The sequence below is a fragment of the Diadema antillarum genome, unplaced genomic scaffold, assembly GCF_040938485.1.
Source record: "Diadema antillarum isolate AM-2024a unplaced genomic scaffold, OU_Dant_1.0 scf00000049, whole genome shotgun sequence".
Classification (NCBI taxonomy): Eukaryota; Metazoa; Echinodermata; class Echinoidea; order Diadematoida; family Diadematidae; genus Diadema; species Diadema antillarum.
Window position 1 is genome coordinate 97,144 of NW_027270938.1, and position 22,282 is coordinate 119,425.

At 38.3% G+C, this 22,282-nt stretch overlaps 1 protein-coding gene across 1 annotated transcript in view; it reads right to left on the reverse strand.

Annotated features, from left to right (window-relative positions):
• Positions 1-226: 226 nt before the first annotated feature.
• The window catches only part of LOC139715514 (serine--tRNA ligase, cytoplasmic-like), a 31,474-nt gene continuing 9,418 nt past the window's right edge, over positions 227-22,282 (reverse strand). Inside the window, exons 2-11 of the mRNA XM_071627083.1 lie at positions 22,068-22,138; positions 20,000-20,092; positions 18,828-18,986; positions 16,920-17,060; positions 15,543-15,698; positions 14,495-14,716; positions 10,780-10,909; positions 9,151-9,308; positions 5,358-5,487; positions 227-4,556 (exon numbers count right to left, since the gene is read on the reverse strand). Coding sequence (XP_071483184.1) covers positions 4,378-4,556; positions 5,358-5,487; positions 9,151-9,308; positions 10,780-10,909; positions 14,495-14,716; positions 15,543-15,698; positions 16,920-17,060; positions 18,828-18,986; positions 20,000-20,092; positions 22,068-22,138 — 1,439 coding nt within the window. The 3' untranslated portion in view covers positions 227-4,377. The remainder of the gene's footprint in view (positions 4,557-5,357; positions 5,488-9,150; positions 9,309-10,779; positions 10,910-14,494; positions 14,717-15,542; positions 15,699-16,919; positions 17,061-18,827; positions 18,987-19,999; positions 20,093-22,067; positions 22,139-22,282) is intronic.

The window sequence follows — 22,282 nt, forward strand, 5'->3', positions numbered from 1 at the left end:
CAGTACGAAAAATGCCAAGTGCTTTTTCAAGATTTATCACAATTGTAGAGGGCCATACACACATAAAGGCAAAGTTTCATTGTCGTTTCAAAATTGTATTTGTATTTCATTGTTTAATTCATTTAAGAGTTCCTTCTCTGCCCTTTGCAAATTTGCTTTCCAACTGTTGCACATGAAAAAGAGTCGACAAACAGCAGAGTAATATTGGATAGTTCACTGAACTGAGAGGAGGTCGGTGTAAATTATGATACAATAAGACTTCAGATTAAGACAAATGCATGTTGCACAAACAAAAGGACTTCATACTCCTGGTTTCTTTTATGAATTTATTGTACATTGCTGTGAATGTACACATTATGATATCTATGTTGATCAATAGGGACAAAATGTTGTATTGATACATGAAGAAAAATTTTACAGTTTTATATTTCATGCTGACATAGACACACATCACTGATTATCAATAGTTTATCCAAAGAAGAAAAAACAAAATCCTCACAAAGAGTGAAGCCATTGATGGGGAAATGAGTTACAAGCAGAGGCAAGCCAGAAGACAAAACATATTGAAGGCTATGCTGGAAGTGTATATACACAGATTAAACTCATCACACCTTAAAAAGTATATTCCCTTTAAACAATGTTTTGTCATACACTGTTCTTTCTCTGTGACCTTCTAAAATAATGATTTTCTGTCATTGACCATTGCACCAAACACATGGGCACAGAACATATATACAGTACGTTTAAATTGTTACTTGTATGATCCTCATAAAGACATTCTGAAAGTGAAGTCATGCTGGCTACGAGTTAGCTACGGCAAAGATACAACATTAGCACTTGCAAAACCAACAAATAAGCAGACATCAGTGTGCGTTGAGATTCTAGTTAAGTCATGTTTCAGCATGCTTGTTTGGGGACACACACCAGAGCCCTTCTGGCGCTGTGAATAATTATCTAATGGCTTGAAACAGAGTGTGTTACATATGTTTGTTTCCACTCCCTGGATCAGTGCCTGATTTAGGCAATGCGGGTCTTAAGCTACTGGGTCACCACTAATGTATGGATCAGTGTAAAGTCTTAAAAGGCATAAATCTGATAAATGGAAAACAGACTCAAAGCCTCTCAAGCCCTATACCAAAGATACAAACAGAAAGAAAGAAGAAAAAAAAAGGTTGCATGTGGCTTACTACAGGGCTATATCCAGGACTGGTGAATAAGCCATGTTTGACCAAAAATTTAACCATGAGGGTGATTTCACCACCACAAGCCAATCAAATAAAAGACTTCTCCAAACATAAGCACCTCATGGCATTTCACACTAGTGCATTTAACCAGCAGCTATGATGATGTCACTCCACTTACATAATGGTATCATAGAGAATTAAATATTGTTCTTACCATTTTGTACCTGGCCATCACTCTATCTAAATAGCACATGTGTTCGCTATCAATAAATATCAACTGTAGCATTGCATGGTATAAAAAAAAAAAAAATGCATTCAAGAAATATCCTACAACATGCTATCTTGCATCTTCTTCACAGAATTTCCCAGTGCTAATCTACAGTTTATATCATCCTCTATTAGGAATCACCAGTGTGTTCTCTATAGGTAAATGTAAGAACAGTAACAAACTCATCCATGTACTCCAAAATGTTACTGAACTGTCTGTAATATCAAGCAGATATTTGGCAGCCTGTGCCCGGGAACATAGTAATGTTGTGACTGTTTATTTCTATTCTCCATATCACAGCAAATGATCCTTGTGTAGACATTAATACAATGTCTTACATTCCTTCTACAAACTGCACATTCATCCCACTTTAATAATGCGCATGTCCAAGTTAGCATGCTTTCTGAAATTACAAGTATAAATGCAGCAATTAACAGCTTTCAGTATGAAGGACAAACACACACACAAAATTGTCAGTCTTTATAACAGAAATGTAAAAGACACCATTCATATGCTACTATTGATATGGCTCTATTTCTAATTTTTGAGTCGCAAATACTACTCTACATTTTCCCCTTGGCATTGAACGCATGCTTCCATAAGAATGACTCTGTAATCTCCACTCCAACTCGAAAAATTCTTTTCAACTGGCTCTAAATATGGACTGTTGGGACATTGATAGTATTGGCAATATCAGCAGGAATGTACAGGATTCACATGTGTGGTCACGTTTGGGTATCTCCCTATTCACTAGGCAAACAACTAAAACAAAGATGTGTGATACTTCTGCAAGTTCTGTTCATGAAAATACATCCAGTTAAGACCTCAGAAGCATTCACAAAAAGTTTGGCTATGAAGTGTGAACATTGGATGCATACATCAAAAACTAAAGTGTGTAACAACATACAGGTTGATGAACATGGAACTAATTTTTGACCCTGCCTAACCCCACAGAAACATGCTTCCATGTCATTGTCAAGAAGTTCTTGTTTGTGTTTCATATTCAAACTTACATAAGAACTTTTCTAATCATCCATTTCACTTTTTTAAAGAACAAATATCTACATAGCTGCAGTGGTCTGGACTGACAAAGCATGCTATACCTTGCTTTGACTACGACTGGCACACCATCACGAGTGTTTCTTGTGTATTACTGCAAGATAAAGAAGGGATTTAGACAGAAGCAGACTGCTAAGAGACAGTTTCTCTCACACCACAGGTTATGCCTGGTGAAACACAGGTGGGAAGACAAGGCACTTTCACACAAGTGCACTGACCTTATATCAGTACATGAGAGAGAGAGCAGCCTCCCACCTCAAGATAGAGAAGCAGCAGTAGTGATGACAGATGGCAGACGATAAGAAGTGTAAAATACAGATGGCACAGAAAGATAGATGGGACTGGTCAGTGTGATGTGCACACTTGGATCAAACATGATGGATGATTTATAGCAACCTCTGAAATGAGGGTACATCTAGCATGCCTAAGTCACGGGAGGATAGGTCACTGACACACGAATGACATTTGTCTAGTCTTGAATACACAGACCCTAATGACAAATCCTCATAATAGAATGAGGCCTGACAGTGACGCAGAAAAGCCAGAACCTGGATATGAACCACAGCATCTTTGTTTTACTTCTATGAAACTGATTTCCAAAATGGGATAGCCATATACAAAGAGCAGTCTTTTATACTGATTGTCACAGCTGAACGGTCCTGTGACACCTTTACGGATTCCTGAAGGATAGCAGAATAAAGAAGAATTGACAAACTCAAGTGTTCTATATCTCCTAATGCAAACCACCAATAAGATTAAATGATATCCAATGAAGACATGCAAGCCAGGGAAGAGATTTGGAAAGTTTGCTACAGCCTGCATAAATCATCATACTAAATTTCATTCAATATTTCATCATCCTGCTAAAGATAGTATTAAACAAGATTGTTCCCAAATTCGTGATCAATTGTCTTCAAAAGTGCAGTTGCAAGCAAATGTAGCTCAGTAGTCTTTTTACAAATATCCAACAGATTTGTGAAGGAATGATCACGTAATGCAGCTGATGTAACCTTACATAATGACATATCTTATTAACTTCATTTCACTTTTTGGTGTCTGTAACTTTTGTGTTTCTTGAACAAAATTTGACAACAAAAATATGAAACAACACAATGCAATGAAAGAAAAAGCAAAACTCATGAAAGCTTTCGAAGGTAAATATAATTCAAACTTCAAACAGACATAGATGTTACTAGGATTAAAACATGAGCAATGCCCGAGGTGTGACAACCCTGCAGAAAGCCACCTAAATCTATCAAAATTGTGTTTGTTCTCAAAACTTACAGTATGCAGGTGCACTTTGGGCAAAGAGGACAAATGGCATTGTTTAACTTTGGGGATATAATCTGGATTTGAGCTCCTAGGTTCAACTGAGAAAATAATAGTTTACCTAAATAATTCAGCTGTCACAGTCAGTCCAGCACTCACTAGTTGACCTAGATCAGAGATGCAGGTTACATTCAGACAGTAACCAACATAAGAACCTGATGGACTGAATTCATATTAACAGCACACTCCAGGTGGATCTCACCACTTCTAGTTAAGCCTCTCTGTACATGTGTATGCTGACATAAAAACACCAATTACTATCTGAAACTTGATTCTAATCTTGATTATTATAAAACGAATGATGTTATCAAGGCAAATAATCTTGTGGGAAAAACTTTAACACAGTGACAGATGATAAACAATAACATTTATCTTGGGTGATGTCTATCCAATTTACTTTGCCTCACTTTTGTGAGTAAGCATGATTCGTCACCACATGAGACTGAAGGTAGTATAGATTATCAACACGGAAAACTATCTGCAACGAGGGAGTGATTTTTCTTCTTGGAAAGAGTGAGAAGACATGAGAAGTCAACATTAATCAACTTTCACACCCGCCATTGCTTTGGTGACATTGTCTTCGGGTGTGGCCCCATCAGCTGCCTCCTTGCCACCTTTGGCCTTCTTCTTCCCTCCTTCCTTCTGCTTCTTCTCCTTCTTGGTCTGCTGCTCATCTATTGGGGCTGCCTTGGTGAACTTGATCAGTTCTCTGCATGCTGTTGAGAACCAGAAGATGATCAAGACATGTCAATCCAGTTCAGATTCCCTACCGTGATCAAACCTTCAGCAATGAGTGCTAGATACAGGAATGATCACCAAGTTACTGTGTATGCCATATAAAGAATGTACTGAATAGCAAGTCTAATTTTTTGTATGTCGGGACTGCCGGACAATTCTGCGAGTAGTTAAATTCACGATTGTCGAGTACGGTGCTGAACATAGAAATGTATGCATGCATGTGGCATTTATGTCGGGTTCAGAGTTCATATATTTGCATGTAGTTAAATTTGCGAATAGCATCCAACTCACAAAATTTGCAAAGTATATGGCATATACAGTAGGTGATGGTTTCATTAATCTCCACCTCATCACCACACCTTCTCCTACAGCTAGTCATCCATATTTTCAGACACCAGCCATCATACTTTCTCTTCCTTTTCAAATCAAATCTCATCTGACTGGTCTATCTACAAAACAAGTCTCAATCTTCTGCTGTAAACTTACATATGAAATAATGCATGACAAACATAAACTCTAAAAAGACATAAATAGCAGATCTCCTACTTCCCCTAATAATCCTTCTACAATCATGTCTCAGATAGATCTTTTTTTTTTAAACCACATGCATAAATCCATTACATAATTCATGCACACGTCTACACTGACAATACTAACAAAATGGTAACACCGAATACACGTATATATAAACACCAATCCATCCATTCTTATTCATCCATAATTCCATGTACCACTTAGACCTCAGCCTTTTAATTTGTAATAGCCGTACTGTCACTCACACTCAGGCATGTACATCCTGATAGCCTCAGGGACGACGATGCCTTCCTCTGTCTGGTTGTTCTCCAAGATGGCGCAGATCACTCGGGTGCTGGCACACATTGTAGCATTCAGCATATGAACATATTCAGCCTAGGATCAAGAACAGAAAAAACATTTTACAAAATCTGAATATTCACCACTGCATCATCTCATATGCACTTGTAACCGACTTTACGACTTGACATTTTCTTCGTCACATTTGTTGGAATGGCTATATCAATTATCAATATGCCATATATGAAACAAGGTTTAGTCTATTTACTAGAACCCCCCCCCCCCCCCCATACAACATACAAACCAACTCCTCCCCCCCCCCTAATAAAAAATAAACATGATCATGATAAAACAAATAACAATAGAGGTCAATATCATCATCAAACACAAGACAATTTTCTTGCTGAATAAGTAATAAGCCGTAAGTTTATGTACAGCACTTTTGGTCTGACTGGGATTATTCACCAGCAAGGGTCAAATCCAGTGTTCTCCCAGAACAGTATTGAAATAAGCAAAGTAATAGAAATGCTGCACGTTAGATTGTTCTGATACTGACTTTAGTAGCTGCACAATAGACATGTCACAAATGAAGGATAGCATTCGCTTTTCCAGCAACACATAATGAAATGAAACAATATTAAACTACTTTTTTCTCTTTAAAAAAATATGTAAAGAGCATGAAGCTGTCACACCTGATTTAGTGGACAAATTATACATTTTTCATAACTGTAACTGTGACTGAATTTCGTCATGTGTGGAATCAGAGCAATCCATCAAAAACGAGTTTCTTGAGGTGACAGAAAGCTAAGGATAAGACATATCGTATGTCTCCAAAAAAATTACAACGGGGCCCTCCGCAATGATATCTTTAACAAGGAAAAGTAGAAATTACGCGGTGCGTAAAATATGTCCCCGCCGGAAGTAGCATTTAGTAGCAAAATGTACAATATCGGTAAAATATCAAGGTCAAAGGTCAAAGAAGTCAAAGGTCAAAATTCTGTGTAGAAGTCTTGAAGCCCTCACCTAGTGCCATCACAAAAAGCAAACAGAATCGAAATCGGGTTAGAAATGGCAAAGGAGTAGCATTTTGTAGCCAATGTACAATATAGGTCAAAAATCAAGGTCAAAGGTCAAAGAAGTCAAAGGTCAAAATTCTGTGTAGAAGTTTTGAAGCCCTCACCTAGTGCCATCACATAAAGAAAACGGAATCGAAATCGGGTTAGAAATGGCAAAGGAGGAGCATTTTGTAGCCAATGTACAATATAGGTCAAAAATCAAGGTCAAAGGTCAAAGAAGTCAAGGGTCAAAATTCTGTGTAGAAGTTTTGAAGCCCTCACCTACAGACTGTAGTGCCATCACATAAAGCAAACGGAATCGAAATCGGGTTAGAAATGGCGAAGGAGTAGCATTTTGTAGCAAAATGTACAATGCAGGTCAAAAATCAAGGTCAAAGGTCAAAGAAGTCAAAGGTCAAAATTCTGTGTAGAAGTTTTGAAGCCCTCACCTAGTGCCATCACATAAAGCAAACGGAATCGAAATCGGGTTAGAAATGGCGAAGGAGTAGCATTTTGAAGCAAAATGTACAATATAGGTCAAAGGTCAAGGTCAAAGGTCACAACTGAAATTCTGTGTAGAAGTTTCAAAGCTCCCATGTAGTGCTATCATATAAAGCAAACAGAATCAAAATTGGCTCATAAATGACAGAGAAGTAGCAAATTGAACATTTTGATCACACACGGACGCACAGACAGACGGACGGACAGACAGACGAACGGACGGACACACGGACACACACACGTACGGAGCCCGTTTCATAGTCCCCTGCTCGAACTCATTCGGCGGGGACAACTAGATATATCGCTACGGCTACTGATATGCCTCCGCCATAATGCATGGTTCTCCTAATAGGTCTATAGTACAATGTCTTGACAATGTGTGATGACAGTTTCACACAATTGGCAAAATATTAAAATGACAGGTTTGCCACAAATGTGCTGAATGTTCACTTTCCTAGAACTAGGTTCAATTGGATGAATGATTAAAATGTCAGAGTGCAGGTATTTGGGGAACTGATAATTTTTACTTGACTTTTGACCCTTTTATAAGTTTATGCATTGAGTAATTTTCAAGGTATTGAGAAAAAGTATAATTTCAGTATCAAATGGGAAAATAGCATTATCTAAACCTGGCCTTTGACCTTTGACCTCACAGTTCCAAAGAAAATCACTGTTAGGTTGAACATGCATAAATATGTAAGTTTCATGATGATACCTTGAGTTACTTTCGAGATATGGAGGAAAAAGTGCAATTTAGCACTTTCACTTGACCTTTTACCTTTTGACCTTTGACCTTTTGGCAAGAAACTTCCCCAAAAATATATATTGGGTAATACATGCCATACATCAAGTTTAAAAAAAAAACCTTCAGGCATATTGCATTTTAAGGAAAGTAGTGATATTTTGAGGAGTTGACCTTGACCTTTGACCCCCTGACCTTTGACCCATGACCCCCAACTTCCCTAGATAATCACTGCCCATCGGTACAAGCATATATACTAAGTTCCATGAAGATACCTTGAACCATTTGCGAGATATGGAGAAAAACATGAAATTTCAATTTTTTTTCTTCACAAAATAACCTGTGACCTTTGACCTTTGACCCTGTGACCCTAAAATCCACATAAAGTATTATCCCCCAAGGATATACCCTCATACCAAGTTTGATGTAAAACCACCACATGGTTCTTGAGATATCGACAAAAACAAAACGGGACGGACGGACGTACGGACGGACGGACGGACGGACGGACGGACGGACGGACGGACGGACGGACGGACGGACAGACGGACGGACGGACGGACGGACGGACGGACGACCCGAAAACATAATGTCTCCGGCCACTTCGTTGCGGAGGCATAAAAATAGCGAATCAATCTAAATACAAATTCAGGTTATGAAACTATAACTCATTGCCCACATCTTACAGAAAGCCCCATTCGATTTGCTTCAGTGGTCAAGGAGAAATGAGGACATTTGTAGAGGATGTCGGGAATCTCTTCCGTCCAAATTCTGTCTATTATTCACACACAAGAGCATTGAATTACTAAAATTGGAAGAATCAGACTCATGACATGCTTTACAACAATCCACATTTCTCTGTGACTGCTTCACCAAATTGAATGGAGTTTTCTGCAAAATAGAGCTAAGATGTTATATCTTAAGACCCTGAAGTAGCACTTAGACAGGTCGATCATAATACATTGGGTGCTATCAATTCGAAAATCTAATTGCAATTTTTGGGTCGACTTACTGCAGTATGTCAAATTTTCGCATTGATAACACTCAATATGATTAATTCTTTTAAATGCTACTTCAGGGTTTTGAAATATAACATCTTAGCTCTATTTTGCAGAAAACTCCATTCAATTTGGTTAAGCGGTCACAGAGAAATGTGGATTGTTGTAAAGCATGTCATGAGTCTGATTCTTCCCATTTTAGCAATTCAATGCTCTTGTGTGTGAATAATAGACAGAATTTGGACTTGACCACTGAAGCAAATCGAATGGGGTTTTCTGTAAGAGGTGGGCAATGAGTTACAGTTTCATACCCTGAATTTAAATTTAGATTGATTCACTATCTTTAAAGATATCATTGTGGAGGGCCCCGTTGTAATTTATTTTTTTTGGGACATACTGTACAACAGCAGTATGAACCCTTAACGGTGGGGTGCATTCATATGATGTGATTGGCTTTGCTTACACTGGTATTCATCTTCTTGGTCTGCCCATAGCGAATGAGGAGTCGTCTGGCCTGGTAGTCGGTGCAGTTTGAGCAGGAGACCAGTTCACGGAAGGCACCTGAGCCAGGGAACCAGGCCTCCAGGTCTAACTTCTTGGCTGCTGCATTGTTTAGAGCCCCTGCAGAGAAATACGGGGGAATTATTTATTTTTTTTAACGATTGAAGATATGACACAGGGCAGCCACTAAGAACATAAATGGGATACAGTAAATACAGTGGGGACTTACAATACAAGGAAACCATGTCTGATATAAAGCTGTTGGGTATAAAAACTTCAATGGCATAAAGTACTACACTAATACAGAAAATCAAAAGGTAAAACAAAGCAAAGATTTGTACATTCTCTTCCTACTTTCAAGTCATTTGTCACTTGTTGACAACAGTATCTAACTGCTACTATTTTGATAATGTAGCACTTGCATGATGCCATGAGTGTCCACATTGCACCATTTACTGATAAAAGGAACCAGGATTTGTTGACCATTAATCAGATCTTGTTTCCATCAAGACACAAGAAACTTTCGACATATAGCACTAAAAAGCACTAGGATCACAGAATAACTTTTGCATAGTTCAGTGGTATCTGGTGCATGTTTCACTATACAGCCTTGTGTTTCACCATTGAGAGATCCATGATGACTTTTAGAGGCACTGAGACACTAATGTCACCTATCAAAAAAAAAAAAAAAGAACAAAAGTTTTAGCTGGACACCGACAGAAATGTTTTGAAATATGTGACCACAACCTTTTCTGTGGTAGATTATTTTTTTAGGAAAGCATTAAACAAAGCATTTGTCACTGGGAAGAGCTTGGTCTGGAGTATTCAAATACATGGAAGCTAGATAAACTGAATACATGCATTCCATGGCTTTATCAGGGTGCTTCTGTGACAGGGTGTGTGGTGATAAATAATATATCTGATTACGTGATCAATTCCCTGAAGTACTCCTGACCCATTAGAGTTATTCAATTTCCCCATAACCAGCACCTCATAATCCTACATGTGCAAACACTGCTAGGTTTCCATTTCTTTAAACTCTTGCTTGGGTAATAAAGGATTTCCTGATAACTTCAGCATTACTGAAATGTGAGCTCATCTAATATCTAAGCATTTAATAACATCATGAATACCCTTGCTAGTCTATATGAATCAATTTCCCTGTCTGATAACACTCTCGGCATGGATATGCCATGATAGTCCAAGCAACTCCACGTGGAGACTTTGATCTCTACAAATGCACGACACCAAACTTATTATTATTCTATTTGTGTGTGGGAGAAGTAATGGTGCTTACATAAAAAATGTCAAAGACAAATGATCAAGATGATAATTTTGAGGTCCCAAGTGGGCGCAATATTAGGCAATTTGCAAAACTTCAAATTGTAGGAACACCATTAGAATGTGTCCAGTTCTGATCAAGGCTTTGCTACAAAGTTGCTCCAATTTCAGTTTCACCTTTATACAGGTAAAATTCTCATTTATTGCACAAATTAACACCTTACTTTCAACACGATGTTAAGACAGTGCATCAAACAAATTGATCTCATTAAACATGAATACCCGAAATTAGGTGATGATGACCACATACCTGACACAATACCCACTATCCTGTATGGGATGCTCAGAGACTTGCAGAACTCTTCAGCATTGCCGATCATTTCATCAAACATCTCCCATGATATGTTGTCATGGGGTGAGGTGAAGCAAAACTGCTCTATCTGTGTGTACAAAGCCAAGACAAAGCAGAGTGACAACACAATAAAAGTGAAGATAAATAACGACTAAGCGACTGGTATGCCTCCACCATAATGCATGGTTCTCCGAATGGGTCTATCGCACAATGTCTTGACAATGTGTGATGACAGTTTCACATAACTGGCAAAATATTTAAATGACAGGTTTGTCACAAATGCATTGAGTGTTCACTTTCCTTGAATTAGGTTTATTTGGATGAATGGCTATACAGCGTGTCCCAGAAAAAAAGAAACTGAGTTTCATTGCAATTCTTTGCGATCATAATCACATATTTGCTTTATGAGTTGTACATGGATTGAAAGATACACTTCTCTTCTTTCATTCGATGCACAACATGTTGTTCATAATTCATGCATGACTGAGTTAGAACAATAGACAGTGGTGCTACTAAAATTTCATTTGCACGAGCAAATGGCAACTTTGAATGAATTTTTCAGACTTTTCCAGCAATCTTTTGCAAAAGATAGAATCATAGCTTTAATATCCATTCTTTTTCCTTTCATATGATATCCCATTCGTAAAAAATGATCAACGCCTGCTCGAAAAAACTTAATTTGAAAATATCCTTACATTTTACCGAGAGAGATAGATAGTAAAAAAGGAGCAGTTAGCTTTCCCGACTCCTGCCCGACTTGGCAGCTAACAATGGCCTTCATGCTTCAATGAATTTCCACAAACATGAAGGGAGGGGGTAAAAGGGAATGTTACAGACGATTCGGTTGTGAATAGGGTCCTAAATCAGCACGTGATCATGAGCTTGCCTGACGATGCAGCTAACTACAGAGCAAAGGGTGTTCATCAGCGGAATGTCTGGGAAGGTAGGGTGGGAGTAACGAACCGAAAAAAAAAAAACCTTCCGAGCCTCCCCCCCCCCCAAAAAAAGACAACTTTTTGCCCTGCAGTTGCACCTTTGAAATGTTAGAAGCGCAAGTTCAGTGATAAATAAAGTGATGTACCCTCTCTTCCTGCTTCGTCACCCCCTTCAAAAACTTCAAAACCCTGTCACTTACGATGGACTAACCACGCGTGAGGGAAATGTAGAGAGGAATGAAAGCAGTGAAATCAGTTTGAGGTATAAAAATCATCAAAATGTGTATCATTGTTGTACGATTTCCCGTAGCCACTGGACTGCGTGCAGCCTGAGAATACTCACGATATTAGTCTTCAATTATTGGTTATGTCTCATAGCTTATTCTAAATAAATGACAACAAAGGGCTGTCCGTCTCATACAGCATCCTCTGTAAATACCCCCCCCACAACATTTACTGTAGCACTGCGGTTGTTTTGTGTGAATTCAATGGTGCAGATGAGCCCATTGTCTAATGCTATGTCAGGAGAGCTGAATGCTTGTTTTCTTCGACTATCCGTAGAATTGGCAGAAATGAAGCATGCTTTCCCACAGATTTTTCTCAAGCATGCGTTATTCATATTTGACGCGTAAGGTCTCATATGAAAGAAGAAAATATGAATATTTGGGTTAAGAACTTTGTTTTTCGAAAACGTAACGTTATAAGTCTGAAAAATTCATTTAAAGTCACCATTTGCGCGTGCAAATGAAAATTTGATAGCACCACTTTTCATTGTTGTAACTCAGTCATGTATGAACAATGAGTTTATCTTTCCATTGATGTATATCTCATAGAGAAAATGTATGATTACGATAGTAAAAAGTTGCATGGAAACCCGGTTTCGTTTTTTCTGGGACACGCTGTACTGTCAAAGAGTGGAGGTATTTGGGGATTTGGGGATTTGTACCCAACCTTTGACCCTTTTATAAGTTTAAAGAAGAAGTAAAATTTAGCACTTTCACTTGACCTTTGACCTTTTGGCAAGAAACTTCCAAGAGAATCTAGAGTTTAGAGAGAAATAATGACATTTTGATGAGTTGACCTTGACCTTTGACCCATGACCCCTAAATTCCCTACATGATCACTGAAAGTCAGTACATGCATATATACTAAGTTCCATGAAGATAACTTGAAATATTTGTGAGATAAGGAGAAAAAAGTGAAATTTTAATATTTTCACTTGACCTTTGACCTCATGATCCAAAGCTCTCTCTGGGGAATCTTTATTTGGTAGTTCATGTATACACCAAGTTTCAAGAAAATACCTCCAGGCATTGCATAGATATAGGGGAAATAGCAAAATTTTGAGCATTTGACCTTGACCTTTTGACCTTTGACCTTGAGCATGTGTGCCCAAAAGTTGATAGGCACAACTTTGCCCACTCATACATATACATGCCAAGTTTCATTAGGATACCTCTAACAGTTTTTTAGATACGCTGTCCACAAAATTGATTACGGACGGACGGACGGACAACCCGAAAACATAATGCCTGCGGCGACACTTTGTGGCAGAGGCACAAAAACAACGTATCCTAACATATCTTATTCACAGAACTGCGACACTGCAGACGATTGTAATTAATTTGGGGTAAGTGGAAATGAGTAATGATTCTTGATGGAAAGGGAGTTTCACACAAAAATAAATAATAATAAGTACACAGAAAGACTCAGAAGGCAGTAACTGAATGGGCAGTTTTGTGGTATGGAGACTATTTTTTTTTTTCAGCAAAGTGCAAAAGTCTAAGCCGAATATGGCAGACATGAAAATGTGCACCTGGATGCTAAGCCTACAGTGTGAAGAACAAGAACTTTTGGGAAAGTCGTGGTCCTGTTTGGAGAGAAAGATGCAGACAAATAACACTGTGGTAGTTTGGACTATAAAAAAAAAAGGAGAGGGAATATTTAAAAAGGTTTCAAGAAAATGGGAGAGGGAGACCACAAAGAAGGTGCCTTGACAGCCCTTGAAGGAAGGGAAGGAAAAGAAGGTGGATGGAGAGATGTAGAGAACATTCATGTCTATGTCAGCAATCCCACAGTCATAATGAAAAAAGCTGGAAGGAGATAGTAAAGAAGAAGAAGAAGAAGAAGAAGAAGAAGAAGAAGAAGAAGAAGAGGAAGAAGAAGAAGAGGAACTACTGTTATAACGTGGCTTCATCGTAATTGTATTCACTAGTATTCACTAGTATTAAAATAAGTCATGACACCAGAGGATTTTTTTTTTCCCACAAACACATATACTGAATTTGAACATCCTGTCCTAGAAAATCATGCAGAGATCTACTGGGCATATTTCAGTACCAACAAGAAACCTACAGCTACAAGAGTAACAGCCGTCACATATTAGTTGTTGAGGTGACTCATCATGTGCACCAATTCAAATCATCACCTCACTTATAGATAGGTCCAGTCACCTATAGACTCTGCGGCTCGTAATATTACTTTGGTATTTAGTTGAAAGTTCCATTTAGGGAGGTGGCTGAAGATAATCAGCCTTGACAAAGTCTAGTCGTACTGAAGATGCAAACAATTTCTGCACTGTTCAGTCCAATTGACAGTTTCCACTTTTAGTCTTGACACTGTCTAGATTCAGCATAAACATAATACTGAAGATTGGCTCATAGTAAAAAAAAAAACAACAAACAAATAAATAATGACACAGTACTTTATAAACAAAAATAAAGTGAAGACCTGGTTACCTTCTCAAACTGATGGACCCTGAAGATGCCTCTAGTATCACGCCCATGTGAGCCGACCTCTTGTCTGAAGCATGTAGAGAAGCCAGCATACTTCTTGGGCAGGTCGGAGGGGGACATCCACTCATTTCTATGGAAGGCTGCAATGGGCTGCTCAGAGGTGGCGATGAGGTACTTCTCTTCTACTGTGTTCTCGTCCGCCTTCTCGCTGCCTTTACCTAACACCTAGAAAACATGGCACATACAGTCAGTGATCATCCTCGAGTATCACTTAGTATAGACACCTCCACCCTGTAGCTGCTATTTGATATGTTCTTATTGAATACACAGCACATGGTACCATCCCCAAGTATCGCCTTGTATACACACATCCACCCCGTAGCTGGTATATGATATGTTCTTACTGAAGACATGGCACATGGTACCATCCCCAAGTATCATCTAGTATAGACACATCCATCTTGTGGCTGGTATATGATGTGTACTCACTGAACACAAAGTTCATGATGCCTTACTCTGACTGCCTGTAATCATCAGTTGACTGGCGACAATCAAATCTCCACATATTTGGCACGCTTGTGACAGTTTCAAAATTGGACTGTTCACACCTTTTTGAATGATGAAACACATACGGCAGTATAAATCTGAATACAAGAACATCTCTTTACAACTCACAGCATAATGCAATCAGTATATCTCATCTCAAAGAAATCTATATTTTTGACTGTACATGATTTTAAATTTTTTCCCATTAAATACTTGTATTATCAATGTTGAATAACAAAAAGAGTCATGTAACACATCAACAATTCTGGTCTATGTCATCTATCAATTACTGAAAGTTTACAATATTGTAAATATGTTCTAAGTGTTCACAACTTTGCAAAATCTTATCATTAAAAGTTTGTAAAAAGCTCTGTTTCTTGAAATTCTTTCAAGAGATCATAAGTGCAAATTACATTTATCTGAGGCAACTGTGACACTCACAAAACATTGGTAATACACAGCAAAGCTGAAATAAAGTTACAGCCCACTGGGAGTTGATTGGTACCTTGTAAAGCTCTTCATCAAACTGGCTAAGCTGAGCAACCTCCTGCATGACATCCTTGCGCATGAAGTATGGTGTGTAGAGGGGTGTGAAGCCCTTGTTCAGCAAAATGCGCAGTGCATGTTGCTGCACAGCTAATGACAAGAAAACAGCTGGACCCTAGGGAAAAACAAACGAACAGATGGTACACATCATTTCAAAACAAATAAAATACATTCTCTAAACCTACACAAACATATTCGTAATAGTTTCCCTCTCCCACAAGGGAAATGTAATTTCAGGGATTTTAGAGAATGATATAAATGAAAATGAACTTGGAAGCAATACAAACCACTTTTGTGTATGCAGTCATAAAGACCTTTGCAATCACCAAGAGTCCCTGAAACTACTGGTATGATTGACCATGACTTCCAGGAAGACAGTGCAGAGGAAGCTACAGTACCACACATTACACATGACATCTACACATGTTGGTGGTGGGTTTCTTTTCAACATCCTATCTTATTACCCAATGACATTGCCACAGCCACCTCATAAGGGAAAAATACTGTTATAAGAGCAGGTTGCAGCTGGTTTGTATCGGTTTCTGCCTTGAAAGCTTTGAAAAACAAAACAAAACAGAGAGCAATTACGCAATAAGATACTTGCTTTGCTCTGACAAGTACCATGCACCGTAACAACTAGATAGAATTCGTATGATTAACAGGAAAATGTGTAATGAGGAAATAAAGCTTGAGTCCCACCATCTGAAAGTGTGCAATATGAATCATTATTTGCTCACACCAATCAAACAAACAGACATATTTTGGAAGAAACCAGGTAGATTTACACAAGAGGATCACTATCAAAAATGTATGGTGTGACTACGTACTCTGGACGTATTAGCTACTGTCTACAAAATTTGCTCATGGGACCTTTTCATATCTGTAGCTTGCCAACAGCGAGTGAGATTTTATGTGTCTGGTTGCTGCCAGGCAACGATTGAAACTTATTTGATAAACAGAATATATCCAAAATATTGCACAGCTGAATTACTAGACTAAATGATTCTGGGACAAAGACCACTTCCTGCTCATGTGCACTGGCATACCATTCATTCATCTATTCATCCATTTGTGTGTGTATGTGTGTGTGTGTGTGTGTGTGTGTGTGTGTGTGTGTGTGTGTGTGTGTGTGTGTGTGTGTGTGTGTGTGTGCATGGTATCCAACCTAATCAACGTCAAGCTGAACCAAATTTCATATTTCAGTAGCTGATGATCTGGCTGCCAATCTTTATTTCTATCTAGTTATTTTATTTCATATTGTAGTTGGTCAATAAGCCACTGTCCCCCTTTTCATCTGGGTACATGGCTGGCCACTACCTGGAGAGATTGAGCCTACCTTGAGGAAGTAGCCTCTGTTTCCAGCCACCACAGTCCCCCGCTCAGCCTCAATCCCATCTATCATGTGAATGAGGTCGACATGGGAGTACTTCTTGCGCTCGGTACAATCTCCAAACGTTCTCTCCACTGTGTTCTCATCCTGCAGTCACATGCAAATTAAATACAAAACCTTTTAAAATGGATTCCTGTTAATATGTCACCTATTATCCACGGACTGCAGCTCAAATATAGTCAAGACGAGGTTCAAAGGAATAATAATACTAATAATGATAATAAGGTCTTATTTACCCAGGGTAGCCTCTTCAGTGTTGCCACTGCTCTACCAGAGGGCCCTGCTATTATTATTACCCTAGTGTTGCCAGGTACCCATTTATACACCTGGGTTGAGAGGGACATTGTGGGTAAAAACATCTTGTCCAAGGATGTAAGCACTGGGCGGGATTCGAACTCGCGGTCCTTCGTTCGGGAGTCGGGAGTCTTATCCACTATGCCACAGCGCCCCACTATGGTGAACAATGAATCTAATACGACACACCGCACTAGGAAAGACATGGAGGAAATATACATCGTAAAGTCATTTTGAAACTGTACATCCCTTTAATTAATTCTTTCCTGTAAGTGTGGCCTGAACACGATAATTGCAACTGCTAGTCCTTTGAAAACGCTTTCCCTTCTAGAATAGAACATTACACACTAATTTTGAAGATAGTGCATGTAATCAGAAATACAGACTTCAAATGTTTGAGGGAGAATGAAACCAATAAGGATGAGTTGACTTCGCTATAACTTGCACTTCCTATTGACACCATGCCAAGCATACTTTGAAATAGCCTTCACAGGTTTTAAAGGGAGCATTTAGTCTCAGTTAATCATGCTATTAGGCATGGCTCGACACTAACTTTTTTGTTTGGTGGCCCGATGGGGCCACCAAAATCCTAAATTTCAAATTTTTGGTGGCCAGAGAGAAAAATTTGGTGTCCCGAAAAAAAAAAACAATAAAAAAAATTAAAAGTCCTTTTTTTTTTTAATGAGTCAAATATTTAAGTTTTATGATAGTAAGAATTAGAAGTTGGACATAATTATCTACTCATAAATAAACTTCAACAAACTTGCCACACTCACTCTCAGGCACTCATTCAGTCCTTTTTATCCATCCTTTAAATTTAACTGCTAATTTCCGTCACAAAAAGTTACAAATTTATTGACATACTTTTCAAAAAATTTTGGTGGCCCGAGGCGGGCGACCAAATTTGCCCTTTTTTAAAATTTGGTGGCCCAACTTTCATTTTTGGTGGCCCCGGGCCACCGGGCCACCGGGCCACCGTTAGTGTCGAGCCCTGTATTAGGACAGTATGAGGAAAATTCCGCATGTGCAAATGAATTGTCAAAAAAGCTTTGGGCATTCATACGAAAAGAGGGGAACTTTTAATAGATGTATGCATTTACTTTTCACAGTTACGCATAGTCTTTACCAGTGTATTGATGTAAACAGCATACAAACTCAAAGCAGCAAGGTTTGCTCTGGCACGTTGCCTGCAGTCCCAGTTTGTGGCACAGTAATTTCTGCCTTGGCATGCTCTGGACCACATTACAGGTTGTTCTACCAATGGCTGATTTCCTAGCTCTGTTCAAGCTGACACAGCTCCCTTTGGGAGCATTTTGTTCAAACTCGAGGTATGTTCTTGATTACTCTGGTCCGCTCTGGCCAACTCTGGCATACTTTGAAAATTGGGATTGAAAGCACTCATTGTCATTCTCCCTCAACAACAATCTTAGTGAAAGTTCTACAGCAGCACTTCTTGGTAGCTCACAGTACATTTGCATAACCTGATCATATCATTGTAAATTTCTTAGACAATAAATAATTAGGATGTTTTTGTACATGGTGGACAAAAGTTTGAATTACCTCATCATTGCTGATGGCAACAGATTCATGTAGGTGGTTGGCAATCTCCCACAGACTGTCTTTCCTTCTTGCCTCACATTCCAAACGCTTGTTATCGCATTCTGTAATAGATTCGTCTACAAGTCGTCGCACCTTCTTCAGTTGTTCCACAGTCAATGTCTGACATGATCAGGGCAACAGAAGGAGATACACAATGAAATTTAAATTAAAACACTGAACAGTGAAAGGGAGGGAGATGTGCAATTTGCATTTTCAAAAATGAATAAAGAGAAAAGAGAATTCCCTACACTGGCAACACACTCATGGCTCCAGATGCAAAAAATGTTAACTGACATACTTTCATAAGATACATATACAAGAGCAAAAGAAGATTTATCGTGTACTTAGGCGCGTTATTAGTGACCTTACTTGTAAACAATCAAGTGTTTTTTTCTTTTTTTCTAATTACACCTCTTCACTTTGGAGGCAGTGTATATTGCATTGTGTTATCAGAGACAACATTAGCATGGTCTGAATTTTCACAAAATATCCCACTTGGGTGTTGCATGAAATGCAAAACAAGGAAAGTCATAGACTGTAAAAAACACAAACAAAAACAAATACAAAAACAAAAACAAAACAAACAAACTTCTACACAGAAGCACAATAGACAAGTTTAAAGACATGCTATATTTTTCAATGTATACCTCTTTTAACAAATTTAATTTCTGTCCACCATCAAGCTTTTTCAAAGTCACCAAGGTTTAGCTTATCACAGTGTTCCACTCCACAATGTGGAAATAAATGCATTCCAATGACTGAAAACAGGTTGGCCTACATAACAATAACTAGTGCATGCAACTTGATTCAAGCTATTGAATTATTTTATTAGTAGCAGCTAAACTGAACAGCTTGCTACAAAATTCTAAGACACAACGTTATATGATCCATGTATTTGAAAGTATCAATAAACCAGCTTGCTGATTTCTTCCCTGTGCCACAATCAACATGACTTCAGCAACAGGTTTTTGTGACAAAAGAACTGTGCAGAATGACACACAGGTGTCTGGATCCCACAATTCAAGCCTTATCTCTCGATTAAGCTGCCTGATATGTAAGCAGACAAGACTGTCATTGCTGCCTAAGCTATTACTGTCCTCATCACTGATAAAGACCATGACCTTTGAACTCACATGAGCTTCAAGGATTTCTTTTGTGAGCTCAGGAAGCTTGCTTGCAACTTCTTCTGGTACAGCTTCATTCTCATCACCAACTGGTTCCTTTTTCTGTAATATGAGCATGAAGAGCAAGACAAACAGCTTCAATATCCACTGTAATCACATGTTAAACATATATATTTCATAAATGAATATATTCAGTAATGACATATCAAGTTATCCCACAGGAGTAGTAGATTAGTTGTCATGGTATGGTACAGTACATACTAGACAGAAAGATCCGTCTGTCCAGAGAACTCTTTTATATTTTGCCATTAACGCCGTCCTCCGTAGACAGACGGAAGGTATCAGTACCCATTGCTGTGTGGATGTTCTTAACCACTGTCTCTATGGAAAATTGGGTGAGGTACCTCACCCTTCTCGATTGCGTCTCATTCACGGCCCTAGGTCGGCAAATTCAAGCTTGTATGGTGAAATTACCTTTTTAAGAATACATTACACTCACCAGATTAATGAATAATCCAACATTTTAGTAGAATTTTCAACGTAAAACACAGCCTGTCGCGTCGTCACATTCAAACTGCAGAAACATACACTATGAATCTATTAGCCAATCACATGCGAGGTAGTTTCTACATGCTTATTTTACTAAAACACGTACCTCGCATGTGATTGGCTTACAGATTCAAAATGGCAACTTACTGCTCGCGAACGGCGATGTTGCGATATCGATAAAATTTCTGCGTTATAACCGAGTTTATGTGGGTATTTCGATTGCACAATGTGAGAAATTTATCCCAAATATTGCTGCATAATGTTTCATGTCATGTCAAACTTGTTTGAATGTAAAAAAGCTGTCTGAAATTTGGTTTATCGTAACGTTTGATCTGTGCGTGACTGCTCCACACAGGAGCCGCAAGCATTGACTTCGGTCTGTATACGGAGGGGATCCGTGAAGCCAGACGCAGTCTCCGCGGAACATTCCCCGACGGACAGATACAGACCGATCTTTTGGTCAAAGTACATACATGCCTTCATTTTGTTTCAAAACACAGCATTTTGTAGGCACTAGTTGACAAGAAATAGCCTGGTGAAAAATCAAATGCCCACTGAAATATCACAGAACTACATATTTTATGAGTTACGAGTTTTTATTTTTGTTGCTTTTTTTTCATGAAAGTAGGTGTGAATACAAGTTGGAATGTCTCATGAAATGGTAGTACACATACCTGGTACACTGTGTTTTAAACCAGTTTTGAGCATGATTAGTAAAAGAGTACATCAAGAAGGCTACAGGAAATATCACAATCAGAATAAATACTCTCACCTTTTAATTTTTCAAATGGGACCTTAAAGTAATTGTTGCACTCACAAGATTTTGTATTTATCACTCATCTTAATTAAGCGTGAATGGCTATTAACATACTTCAAAATACACACACATTCTCCATAATTTGTTTCAGTTTGTATCAAGGCTACAATTGGTGCATCATGATGGACCTTTGATTTGATTTTACACATTTCATTTTCAAAATGATACTGTCATTAATTATATTTCCCTTTGTATGAAAAGTAATCTAAATACAAGACTAGCAATAAATGATCTTTTAAAATGAGCAATGTCCACAAATATGGCATATTGTGGTTAACAACAACGGTTAATGGTTTGTACAAGTTGTATCTTGTAAAGAAGACCACTCCATGTAGTTACAAAGAACATTCACTGGGAGAAAAGAGCAAAGAGCATATTGGCAGGCAGTATTCTTAAAGGCAGAATACAAATTACATTTGACTGGTCATATAATTTAAATTGTAAGTTTGAGATATTTTGTTCCAATGTCATTGATTGCTTTGAATTATTTTGTTGCATGTAATAAATTTTGCACTTGGTGAAGAAAGAAGGCCCTGTGTGGTATCAAAGAAAAAATGCACAGTCTAAGACCACAGCTGAAATTTGGCACTGACAAACAATAGCCAAGCTTCACGGACGAAGTCTAATAATAATAATAATGCAAAAACAGATATGTCAAAATCTTGATTGACTTTCAAGAATATGGGCATAGCACATAGGGTACTGGCTTACCTTCATTTTCTCCCCAATCAACTTGCTGCATAAGTTTTTCATCTTGTTTAAGTTGTCTGCTTGGTATCGTACTGCAAAGCAATGATAAAGGAGGAGATACAGTATGACCGTACGGACAATAGAGATGCCCAGTAAAAGAGACAACTAGCACTTTGTTATTGTTATGATTACTTCAAATTATGCATTTATTTATTTTTTTTTTTTGGGAGGGGGGG